This window comes from Morone saxatilis, unplaced genomic scaffold (genome assembly GCF_004916995.1).
Source record: "Morone saxatilis isolate NCDOM2014 unplaced genomic scaffold, NCSU_SB_2.0 Contig2, whole genome shotgun sequence".
Classification (NCBI taxonomy): domain Eukaryota; kingdom Metazoa; phylum Chordata; class Actinopteri; family Moronidae; genus Morone; species Morone saxatilis.
In genome coordinates this window covers 17,040,218-17,052,685 of record NW_023339762.1, presented here as the reverse complement: position 1 = coordinate 17,052,685, position 12,468 = coordinate 17,040,218, and the positions used below count along the sequence as shown (strand labels likewise).

The 12,468-nt window shown below is 40.5% G+C and overlaps 1 protein-coding gene and 1 long non-coding RNA gene across 2 annotated transcripts; one reads left to right on the top strand and one right to left on the bottom strand.

Annotated features, from left to right (window-relative positions):
* Nucleotides 1–307: 307 nt before the first annotated feature.
* nr2f2 (nuclear receptor subfamily 2, group F, member 2) lies at nucleotides 308–4,890 on the bottom strand. The gene is made up of 2 exons (XM_035665472.1): nucleotides 3,661–4,890; nucleotides 308–2,647 (listed from the first exon to the last, which is right to left on the bottom strand). Exons 1-2 carry the CDS (start codon nucleotides 4,109–4,111, stop codon nucleotides 2,013–2,015), a joined length of 1,086 nt encoding a protein of 361 aa, XP_035521365.1. The 5' UTR covers nucleotides 4,112–4,890; the 3' UTR covers nucleotides 308–2,012.
* Nucleotides 4,891–6,398: 1,508 nt separating this feature from the next.
* Nucleotides 6,399–11,092, top strand: LOC118330791. The gene is made up of 2 exons (XR_004796850.1): nucleotides 6,399–6,561; nucleotides 6,649–11,092. It is a non-coding gene; the product is annotated as an uncharacterized LOC118330791 (long non-coding RNA).
* The last annotated feature ends 1,376 nt before the right edge of the window (nucleotides 11,093–12,468 follow it).

Genomic DNA, 12,468 nt, shown 5'->3' with positions numbered 1-12,468 from the left:
CTCTCACTAGAGTTTTTTTGTTTCCCCCACTGTGGGTGATGTTACCTGGCGGAAATTTGATAGCCTGTCATATGTTGGAGAAAAAGAAAAAAAGAAGTCAATTATTAGGAAATATTCGTATGCGTTATTCGAGTATGTTAAGATAAGGTGTGGTTTATTTTGGTCACGATCGCTTGTTTTCATTAAATAAGTAGGTGCACATATTTTTCATCGTGGGGATGAAAATGATTAATGTAAGTAACTTGTAATCATAATAATTAACATTGCGCTAGGCGAATTGGCGAATAATTACCATAGCACAGATAAAACAAACACAGCTCTAGACTGTGATGGCAACCTCTATTGCTGTAACCACTATATTTTATTTAAAATTATGTATATAAATAAAACAAAAACAGAACTTGAACTCTTGGATTTGCCACACTGAAGAAGCAGATCAAAACGTGAGTGTTGCTTTCCCACTGTCCTGACTCGGTGTTCCCCATTTTATCGCTGTTATAACTCGGGTATTTCCCTCGATAAAGCCACTTAAAAGTGAACTAAATAATTAAGCATATTCATAGCTAAAGACTGTGTTTTAGATTGGCCTGTCTTTCACAGTCAGAGGCAAAGCGAGGGAGAGAGGAGGAGGGGGGGGGGAGGGAGAGAGAGAGAGGGAAAGACAGGGAGACCTACTGACCTTTAGTGAGCAGAGATTTAGCTTGGAAAAAAGGGCCCATAGCCTACGGAGTTGCCGTCATACTATACCACCAGAGACGCATAATCACTATCTATGCTGCTGCATGTGGGCGGCAGCTGATTATGTGCCAAAAACGCTTGTATGCGCATTGGTTAAGTTTGTAAAGTTTATGCATGACAACAACCAAACCACCAAAGTAGCAAAGGCGTGTCATTCAAGCTACAACACACAGCTCATGTTTAAGCCTCCGGGACTCAGGTATGGAGAAGACAAATTAAGCCATAGTGGCTCCTATAAAGGCTTAATAATAAAATTCAATGACCTGAAATATGATTTTTTTTTCTCTTCATAAAGAATAGGCTAACAAGCCACCACGAAAACAATAGTGGGTTGCTAGAGCTGAAGGGATTACAGAGGCTGGTGGCTTGCAGGTATGATATCATATCAAAGACATGCATTCAGTCTGTGGTGAAACCTTGTAAATCTCTTCCACACGTATTTTTATTATTATTATTTTCCCCGTTTAATGGCGTAGCTAATGTAACAAAATAGCAGGGAAGTTTGGGTCATGACCTAGTTCTGGAGCAAGTCCAGAGACGCCTTGAAATCCTACTAGGCGGAGAGAATATTTCTGCAAATAAAAATTAAAGCCGCCCCTCCTGTCACTGCTTGATATCACACAATACTGTTAGATACTGACATATTTTCTATTACAGGGCGTGCACGGTTTCTACATGCTTTTTCTCGGACGTGTCTGTCCTCCTAAATGACAAGAGAGCGTTGAAACCTGCGCTTTGCTTTTACTGTGTGCAAATGGGACATTAGGCTTGTCTTTCTTTTTCTATTCCCCTCCCCCTCGGAGCCTGACATCATTTATATCTGTCAATCAAGACGTGGAGTATACACACATTGATAAATGGCGGAAAATTAAAAAAAAAATCAAAGTGGAGCAATTCATCTGCAACTTATTGGATTCTCCAAAAGTGTATTTACAGCTAGATTTTTATTACGCTTAAGGCAATTCTTGGAGGTTATCAGTTTTATTTAACTCGGGATTATATTGTGAGGTTTCAGTCAATTTCCTCTGTTTTGTTGTCAATTTTAATTGAAATTATTAATTAAAAAATATTTTGCGTGGTCAAGCCACGATTTGCTGTGTGTGTGTGTCTGATAAACCACTTGATTAACCAAGTGGTTCTTTTTTTATACTTCAGTAGGATAAAGCCTATAGAAAAAGCCCTTGAGCAAGAAGGCAGTAGAGGTGAACATTTAGGCAGGGTGTTCATCTAAGACAAGCAAAAACCTCTAGCCAGTGCAGATATATACATTTAGGTCAGCGTTGATTTAGCATGATGTGTGCAGTGTGCATGTTAGTGACATTCATACAGGCTGAACTTGGAGTGTGCCCGTCTATTGTCTTACCTGTGGTGAAGAGCACAATTGCCTTTAAGCAGCTATATTCAGCAGAGTCAACGTGCAAAGCTTTGAGCTTTTCCACTTGTTCTTGGAAGATCCTAATGTGGTCCATAAAGGCCACCACTCTGTCCGCAGACATGGGGGAGGCGTGAAGGCCAGCCGCCGCCAGGAGAGGAGCCACATGCAGGGGCATGGAGCACTGCGCGGCGTTGAGGACAAATAACTCACTCCACGTCAACCTCAGCAGAGCCACCTGGTCGGTGATCTGAAGGTCTGGAAAGAAGGGAATATTCCTGGCCCACTCCACGGCGCTGAAGAGCATCCTGGCTGCTAGTTCACAAATGTTCTCGATGCCCATTATGTTGTTGGGCTGCATGCATTGACTGCCATACCGGGACGTCGGGTAGGGCTCCGCTCTCAACAGAAGAGAGATATATCCGGATAAGTAGGAATGGCAGTGCAGTGGGTCTCCATTTGTCAAGGCGAACTGACCATGGTGTGGCTGTGTGGGTGGCACCCGTCCCCTTTGCACGGCTGCAGTAAAAAGAGAAACTACAGATATTGAAGCCTGAATTCTACAAATAATCACACAATCACTGAGCATGAAGGCTGCTGTCAAATATTATACATTTCACAAGTGCAAGGAACAAAACTGAATCAAAATCTCACACCTTCAGAAAATTAATGACACACAGCATGTTTGCTATATAACATCAACACACACACATATACACACACACACACACATACACTCACACATATTATGTTATTGCATAGGAGTTTAAAAAAGACAGGTTGCACTGATAATAATGAGGCTGTAGGGAGACTAATCCTGGACTGAAACACCAGAGATGCGCTTTAAACACGTTTTACACGAGCCATGCATATGTCTAGCTTTAAAATGATGTTATTCAGCAACAGCAACATGAGCTGGCTGTGAAGGAACACAAAGAGGGCAAGGGAGACCTTGCATGTTTAACCCTTAACCTACTTAGCAATTCATCTCGCTTTACCATACATGCAGGCCTATTTTCGACTAAGATTCAAATAAATTCTTGCGGTTATAGGGAGGCTTTGTATGTATAATTCAAGCCGATGTCCGGTTTTAGACCCACTGAGCGAGACATTGCAGGGTAGATGTGGAGATGTAGCCTGAACACGCTATCTCTTAATTCGATACTCGCCATAATAGCGCAGGCTATATTGTATCCTCTATTCAATACAGATGTATCTCTACGCTCGTGGCTTCATCTAAATATATAATTCGATAGCCCAAGCCTGGTCAAGGGCTCGGATCTTATTTGTGAAATGCACAGCTATAATGCGCCGGAGCTGGATATTATAACGCAACGCTAAAAGGAAGATCTGACGAGCCCCGTCTCGACCACAGCAGACAGCGGCTCCATGGCGTGCTCCAGCCGCACAGCCGTGGAGGAGAACAGTCGGGAGACAGAGAGAACGGGCTATGGGGGCGACATAACATGGTTTCATGTCTGGAAAGCCTAGAAACACACGCACACACACACACACACATATGTGGATGATAAAACAAAAAGTCCCAATACCTTCCCGTCTCATGCCGACTTTGAGGCATTTTTTGAGGCGGCAGTACTGACACTGATTGCGGTGGTGTTGGTCGATTGGACAATTCCTGTTGGCACGGCATGTGTAAGTGAGGTTCCGTCGTACGCTCCGTTTGAAGAAGCTTTTGCACCCCTCGCAAGTAAACTGGCCATAGTGTTTGCCACTAGATTTATCCCCACAGACCACACATTCAATGTGCTGTGGCTGTTTCTCCGACTGCTGCGTCGTCTGGTTCGTCGGCGTGGACTGTGTGTTGTTCGGGGGTCCTTGGACCGGAGTCTGAGGGGTCGGAGGGGCGACCTGAGAGGCTGTCAGATTCAACTGGCCTGGTTGAGGGGTGGGAAGAGATAGTCCTCCTTGGGTTTGCGAGGAAAGGGTGCCTTGGGTGTCAGCCACATCGTCCTGGGAGCCTCTCCACACTACCATTGCCATATCTATCAGTCAACGTAAAGAAACTTTTTGTCTGCCGTTTTGGTGTCGCGGTGAATAATGTCTCAAGGAAACGCGGTAAACTGTGATTAACAGCCGGACACACAAAATGTCAAATCTAGCCTACGTTGAATCCACTCTGGATCTCCCGAAAAACTGTCGATTTATTGCTGTTGGAGACGTTGCGAAGCACGTTTTCAAAACTGATGCGATGGCGAGCTGAGTCGCTGCCTTGCGCTTAAAGGCCAAGTCCAGGGGCGCTTACAGTCAGCCATCCAGTACACCCATCAATGGGAAAGGTAGTCTAAATATTGAAATAATCAACCGAGGTAGCATGGACTGTTCAGTGGATGATGGAGCAGGTTTGGTTAAGACCGTGCCTGCAGCAGCATACAAAACAATTGGTGAGCACACACTGTAGCAGCTACTATCAAGTTCCAGCACAAGTCTTGAAGAAAATCACCAACTGGGTAAAAAAAAATGCGTCTTCTTCCTTTTCTTCCTATGAGGTAGCGCCAAGCGAGCGCGCAGCTGAAGCCAATGTTTTGAGAGCCTGGGATACGAAGACAACTCTCCCCCCAAAAAAGCGAAAGCACTAAAACAAAAAACAAAAAAACAAAGATCACAACCTACAAACCTCCTCCGTGGACTGAAAAATAATAGGAAAAAGGAGTAGAGAATCAAAGTGATCAAATATGTTAAAAAGGCGGAGGTTAGGAAGTGATTTGCGATTGGTAGGAGCCGGGCTGGCAGAATGCTTTCTCTCTGATCAGCTCACTGAGCTCTCTATATAGTGAACTTTGACACGACTGCTGCAACTTAGCACACGTTACCATGGAGATCGGCTGCCATATAAGGAAGGAGAGTGTGTTTGACTGGTCAGAGCTCAGGGACCTCCCCCTGAACCCCATTGGCTAGTCGGCACTTGTGCTACTTGGTACCTTGCCAGAGCCAGCATGGAGGTCGAGAGGGCCGCTTGGTCCTAAAAGGAGACGTGTTTCGGGAAAGAGGAATCGTTTTCTAGTCCCTCTATTTGCCCAGACTATAGGCTATTCTCACATGCACGCCCGGCAAAAAGCCTTAGCAATTTCATGAAGAAAAGGCAAAAAAAATCTCAATTCACTTCTTTGCCTCATATCGCGTTGCAGTATACCCCGCAAGTCCCGCAACAAGCTGAGAAACCCAAAGAAAATGTTTGTCCCCGATACACAGGTGCACCTTCTGGATATGATCTGTGCTTATTACAATAAAAGTGTCTATCTATTGTGCCCTTATCTTAATCCTTTAGGTATGTGGATATAAAGAGAGTACATATTTGGGAGGAAACACACACACACACACACACACACACACAAGACAAAGACAAAATAAGGCACTCTGTATGATACTGAATAAGCACGTGAAGACTAATTTGGTCCATGCATATGTACACAGGGTCACCCACCAGGTGAACAAGACAACAATAAAGCCATGTCGTTTGAATTTCTACGTTATTCTCTAAATGAAGTCCACGGTTCCTATACCCGTACAGGCTAATACACCCATTAGTGCTTCTCATCACACCAGGTACCATTCATCACAATCCACACCTCTTATAAAAATGTTATGATAGGCTACTGACATCATCTGGGCTCCCGCTGTAGCCTACTAATCCCTCTGGCTACAAATATTCCTACAGTCCACCAGGTCAGAAAAGGCCAAATGTGGGTCTCGAAAGTCCAGAGTTTTGCATTTTTATGTGGTCAAAAACGTGAAATGTCTATAGCTTCAAACGGAGGACTACATTTAAAAATGTCACTTGAGGTTAAAGGCCATGCCCTTCACATTAAGGTTAGGATGGAAGCCATTTCCTGATAAACAACACTATAAAAGCTGTTTGCGGTTATTTGGATACTGCGTAATGTCTGTCAGATGTTGCCCTACAATAAAGATAATCTATACTTTGTGATAATGACAAACACAATGAAGGATGCCGTGCATGTAAAACGGGGTCAGTGGTTGTTCAGAGCTGCTGTCTACATGGTTAATCATTTTTTAGGCTTGTATTTAAAACAGCGGTAACGACTGATTTACTTTATGCCCGCGGGCTATCAAACTTGAACTGCAGGTAAAACTTCACGGAGACATACAGATGAACATAAAGCACCATGGAGCTGGGTGTTAGTGTGCAGAGAGAGCAGCAGCAGCAGCATGCATTGTCCCAGGATGTATTACAGTATATGGGTGCCCCCTAGCGTATGAAGTTCTCGCTTCAAATAAGATTCAATTTAGAGGAGCCATCCGACACGGAAACTGCTTCAGTCTCGTCTCCCGCATCGACCAAACTAACGAGCACCATTTTAAACTGATGACTGTTTGTTTAAATTCTGTTTTACATGACTTGGACGGCAAAGCTTTGAGAGTTGCCAAAGTTGGATTTACTTTTTTGCCACTTCAGACAGTCCCCAGCGGTGGTATTTAGACCAATTATGTCTTTATTCTAAAACAAATTAGCCAATTATATTTTGTCTGCATGATTATTTTGTCGGTTTTATTTACAGATCCGGTGAACATGGAGAGTCTGTAAATAAAAAATACACCGCAAGGTATCCACTTACCGAGGATCCAGCTTTGCTTCAAATGGTAAGTATACATTTTTGAACACTTTATTAGTATAAGTCGGCAAAGTATCATTCCTTTATTCGTCTGCGCTAAATTAAATATTGTGCAAAGAAGCGGACAGGCGTATCGGAAGAAATAAAAGACACGGACTGCTGCAGCAGAGCACATAGAAACGTACATATACGATATTTCTACAGTGCGCATTGCATACGCGACTCTGTCAGTCATCCTCGCTTATTATCAAGTGATAATTTATATGATGATCACAGTAAGCCCAACTAGTTTCCAAATACCCATTCATAAAGTGATCTGATAGTGAGAGTGAGGCAGGAGGTTGTATTCTTATAGTAACAAACCTACCAAATGCATATGTTGTTGCTGATTCGTCCGTAGCGGGATGCATCTTCTCTCTCTTATTCAGAATATATTTAGTCTTCTCTTTTTCGACACAGTGCTCAGATTGAAACTGGCAAAGCGTCCTCTCCAACAGACGGGATCAAACACAAAAAAAGCACGCTGTTTTATTGGAAAATTGCAAATGTCTGATCATGCAAAAACTTTGGAGAGCCGAAGCAAACAACTGATTCACGTTATGTGTTGTTGAGGCGAGAAATTGGAAATATAAGTTGACGTGCCGTCCGAGCAGAATACCATTTGACTGCCGGTGGAAATGATAAGTAGTCTTTACAGCAAGCAGAGATCCTGTTCGCCTTTTCTCTCCTACAGTAATATGGCCAAAACGCGCTTGTACGCCGCTGCTTTGTGTGGGCTACTGAGGAGAGAGGGAGGGGGTGAAGTCAGAACAGACACCTGTCTTTAAGTGAGGCGAGCATGCATTATGAGATTCTGCTTATTAGAAATTATAAGGAGATTGGAAGTAAAGATGCGATAAGACCTGTGATTAGAGCTTTAATTAAAAATACCAAAATTGTAATTTTATTGTAAATTAAACATCTATTAGCCTATGCTTAACTGAAGCCTATACAACAGCAGTGACTATTGTGAGATTAGTATTATTATTATTGTTATATTTCTATTTAATTAATCTAATATTAATACATATAATATAAATTATTATACACAAGCGACTACGTAATTAATAATATCTGCTTTTTTACAGTTACACCTCCAGCAATTATACACTATTCAGAGAATAAATAGGGCTATATAAGACATGATAATAGCCTCAATTACCCTCGCGTAAATCTATACTGGGTTGAAAAATTTAGCAAAATTTTTTTTCACGCGTAAACATGTACACACCAATACAATTGATTTGCTATTAACCCCCCCCCCCCAAAGTCTTGTGCTGCAGTTTTTATTTCCCGGGTTTAAAAGTTTCCTCTGTGTGATTAGTAGTTGTTCTCCCTTCAAGCGGAGGATAAAAGCACTATATGCTCAGCAAGCCTGCAAGCACACAACAATAGCGCTGCCCAACGGGACCAGTATCGATTAAGACGAGACAGAGGATGTCGCCTGCACTAAATATTTACTGATCACACACAAATAGCTGGATCTTTAACGATTTCCCATGCTCCGGCTGGGAGAAAGGACTAAATCACTTTATTATTGTTAGTAAAACAAAGCACACGCTCTGGAACACAGGAGTGGAGATGTGCTGATTGGGATAAGTGCAGTTAAATTAATCGATAGTGAGTAATAGTTGAGATATACGGGTGTGCAAAGGAAAAGCTCTCACTCGTGTATCAGGTTCAAACTGACACGCGCACTGCGATTGGCAATTGTGCGCATATGTAAACATGCAAAACAGGTTAAAGTCAACAGATTGTTGACTAAAACTACACCGCTGTCAGCGGGAATTGCTGCGTTTAAATCGCAGTTTAAAAAAAAAGATGATCTAAAAAAAAAAAGATTGTCCAGCTGACGGCAAGAAACCCCTCTCACACTCGTTTAAAAAAGTCAAAACTGGCCTAAAAGTTGACTTTCATCTTATCTGTGCCTTCACTAAGTCCTTCATGCAGATAGAGTGATACTGACCCGGAGGTCTCCAAGTTCCCGGCCTGATTAACCCTTCAAGACCCGCGCAGGAGCAAATGTTAACCAGGCTAATCAACTTCAAGAGTCTGATTGAATTAGATGACTGTTTCTGAATCAGGACAGAAACTCAATTGTCACACTTAAAGAAAAACACAATGAAAATCTTTTTCAAATATAATTTGAAAATATTAAAAAATAGTGAAATTAATTATTGATAACAGGACTATTTGTTAACAGACAACAGGTTCCAGCTGTTTCTAGTTTAAAACATTTTCAGCATACTTTTATTATTCAAAACTCTCTTTAAAACACCCACAAATTGTTTCTTCCTGCCAGATAAAGATCACTTGATTGATGGTGCTTGTGCCCCATATGTCATGCATTTTTATCTGCTGCATTGCATAATATCAATCAGACCCCTCTAGTAAAGGTTTTATCTCTTGTCTCTTTATAGCAGTGCTTCATTGTGCTGTTGTGATGTTGCTATGTGCAAAGAAAACTACACCAATTAGTCAATATCTGCTTTTACATTTGGCTTCATTAAGGTAAAGAATATTTGCTGACAAAACATAATTAAAGTTTCAACAAGTTACTGTAGACTCAGAGATAATCACAGGGAGAAATAGAAGCAAAATATTCTTTATCAGGATATTTTAACATTAAAATTGTCATGATATAAAATATTTAATAATTGTGTGGGCATAAAATTATTATCTCAAATGTTTTACATATGGCTTTAATCCTGATAATGTATGCTGTGTGTGTGTGTATGTATTCCATATAGTTTCTTTTGATTTGGCTCACTTTTTCTCTACATGGTTGCTTCGTAAGCACGGATTTTACAGACTTTATTAACAAAAGTATAACTTGTCCTTTAAATTATGTTTCTGTCTTTTTAATAATATGTCATTACAAATAATTGCATTCTATCATCCCAATTATCACCCTCTTATGGTAAACATGCATGTGTGTGTGTGTAAGCATATGATTGTATGCATGCACATGTAAGCTACACAGAGGCATGTATATGCATTGTGATAGTGAATAGTTTTATAATATCCACTTTTTAGTGAAAGTGTGCTTTCGTATAAGCAGACATACATGTCTTAGTTGAGACCATTTTATAAAGAGTTCATTCAGTGGTGTAGATCACTTTCTCTGTGTCTGTGTGCCCCAAGGGCCGCTATCTAAAAAGGCAATAGATCCCTGATAGCTCAGTGTGTTCAATTTGCCAATGATAGATTATAGTGCCAATTTAAACAGATAGGGATCAATTTGTCTCAATGATCACTCTTTAGGCTGACTGCCAGCATGCTCTTAATGTATTTGTAAATGCTGGTTGTTTGAATTGCGGCTGTTAAAGTGATCAAAACTGCAGTATGGAGAGATGATATGAGAAATTATAAATGATGTGTTGTTTTGGCTGCTAAAGACCGCATAGATGGAGCATGCGTGATGATAGCTTCAGGCAGCAGCATTGTAGCAGCACTGACCAAAAGGTCAATGGTTTAACTCTAAGGACTTGCTGGGAACGTCTGGGTAGGGGAATTGTGTGATAAGTGCTCTCTAACCCTCAGGAACTACTGCTGAAGTACCCTTCGGCAAAGCAGCTTAAACCCCATCTGTCCCAGTGGAGCTGCACAGCGACCAGCAGTACAAGACTGCGGTTGTACTGGGCACTTGTGAGATGTGTCTCTTTCAGTGTGACCTACCCTCCCTTTTCTTTTTAAGAGGGAGAGTGGGCAGTCCACTCGCCTCACAGTTTTTTTTTCATGTACTCAGACAGTGAAAAAGTTTGGGAGAAGACACAAGAGAGAAAGCTGTGGCAGCATTCAGTCCTGAGCCCAGACATGGTTCACATGTGGCCCCAAAGGCAGCAGACGCTGTATTGAATTACTGTAACACAAGGTGTAATGTGGTAGCAGTGTGGGATATGTATATATTACACAAACGGATGTAGAAGCGGCTTACTTCAGCTTTATATTACAGCTATTTAATGTTGGATTGTATGGTTTATTTTCTCAAATTTCAGCTATAACCATTTAGCAGCATTTTCTACAGTGATCATTAATGTCTCATTATCATTGAATCAACCAGTTATATCAAACTGATACTGTGAAAACCTTGTATCCATAGATTTTGTTATTTTCATGTACTTCAAAGAATTACATGGATTGTATTACGAGGAGAAAACACTTACAGCCATAGCTGCATTTCTTACTTCTTGAAGATTTAAAATTTTCCTGTGACAATGTACAATTATGGGATGACCAATAAAGTATTACTGTTTCAAGTGTTAGTAGTAAAATAAGTAGTGCTGTGTATAATTGAAAATTGCAGTCTTACACCTGCCACATCTATGACTAATAAAGTTTTAAGATTTCATATGAGCTGTTTTAACTGATTTTCTTAACCCAGTGCCTACTGTAATGTTGTACACTTACTTACATTTCAAGAATTGATTGTTTCCAGTTTTACCATGATAGTTTACTGTAAATGTGTAAATAAAGCTTGCTTTTTCACTGGAACATTTGCTACAACTGTATGAGACATGCTGTTAAAATGAAATTATGAAATGAAAACAGTGAAAAAACATATCTGTTGAATTATTCTTTAAAGCTAAATCAGACTTTGGCTTCAGTGATTCTGCAGGATATCCAGATAAAAACATGCAGTGGAGATTTAACCATGTGGGTACTAAAAGTCTCATGACAGTCCATCTCCATCTTCCCATTCACTGAAAATAAGAATATGACACCCTACATAGTATAATGGCAGCATATTTCTGTGGGTCAAATGTACACAATTTCAACACTCAGGTTTCCTGAAATTAAAGCATAGCTGGTGTTAAGACTACTATTAACAACAGTAACATATTACATTAAAGACTTTTACCAGTTACAAGCCTAAAGACTGCAGGATGAGAAATCAATCAAGCTTAAATATTTTAAAATAAGAATGCGTTTTTCTGTGAAAGAGCTGCAGACATAAATTTTATAACTATGAACAAAACCACCAGCCCATGAATATTGACGATGTTAACTACATCTCTACTTTGTTACTTCCACAGGTACTGATTCAACATTTGTGAATGGAACATATTGTATAATAGCAGATACCGCGAGGTATCTTGAGGTTTTTCTATCACACAAATCCACATGTGATCAATGGTCCTTGTGAACTGATGGAGGGAATAAAAAGATAATGGAATGTGAATAGGATTTGGTAGGACCTTCACAACAGCAATGACTCCAAATGAAAAAGATTTTCTCAGGGTAAAGCATGTGTGACCTCGAGGTGAAAAGCCATTAAAAAAAAAAAAAAAAATGAAATCACTTATTCACAGGATCTTGGTAACTTTATCGTCATATGAGGATACGCAGAAGCTGCTTAAAGCTCACAACATGAGAGTCAATACTGTCTGGATGATGTCACCACAGTCAAATCTTAGACTTGCTCCACTGACAATAAATTGAGAGGGGATTTGTGGACATGTGATAGTGCCCAGAGGTTAGAAAAAGACACTACTTACTGTGCTCTCACAAACCTTCGGTGGGGTAAACAGTATTTGTAATATTACCGTTTATAAGGCCTGCTAATTGACTACCACGGTGAGTAAGGAATCATTATATACAACTTATACAAATCTTTTGTCAGTTATATTTTGATATGCTTAGTATTTATTTTAAAGGTCCAGTGTGTAACATTTAGGAGAATCTATTGGATAATAATATTCATAGGTATTACATTAGTATATAATC

Coding starts and splice junctions, on each gene's coding strand:
- nr2f2 (XM_035665472.1), bottom strand. CDS start 4,111: ATGGCAATGGTAGTGTGGAGAGGCTCCCAGGACGATGTGGCTGACACC. Junction 2,648..3,660: donor AGTCGGCATGAGACGGGAAG/GTATTGGGACTT, acceptor CAATATCTGTAG/TTTCTCTTTTTACTGCAGCC.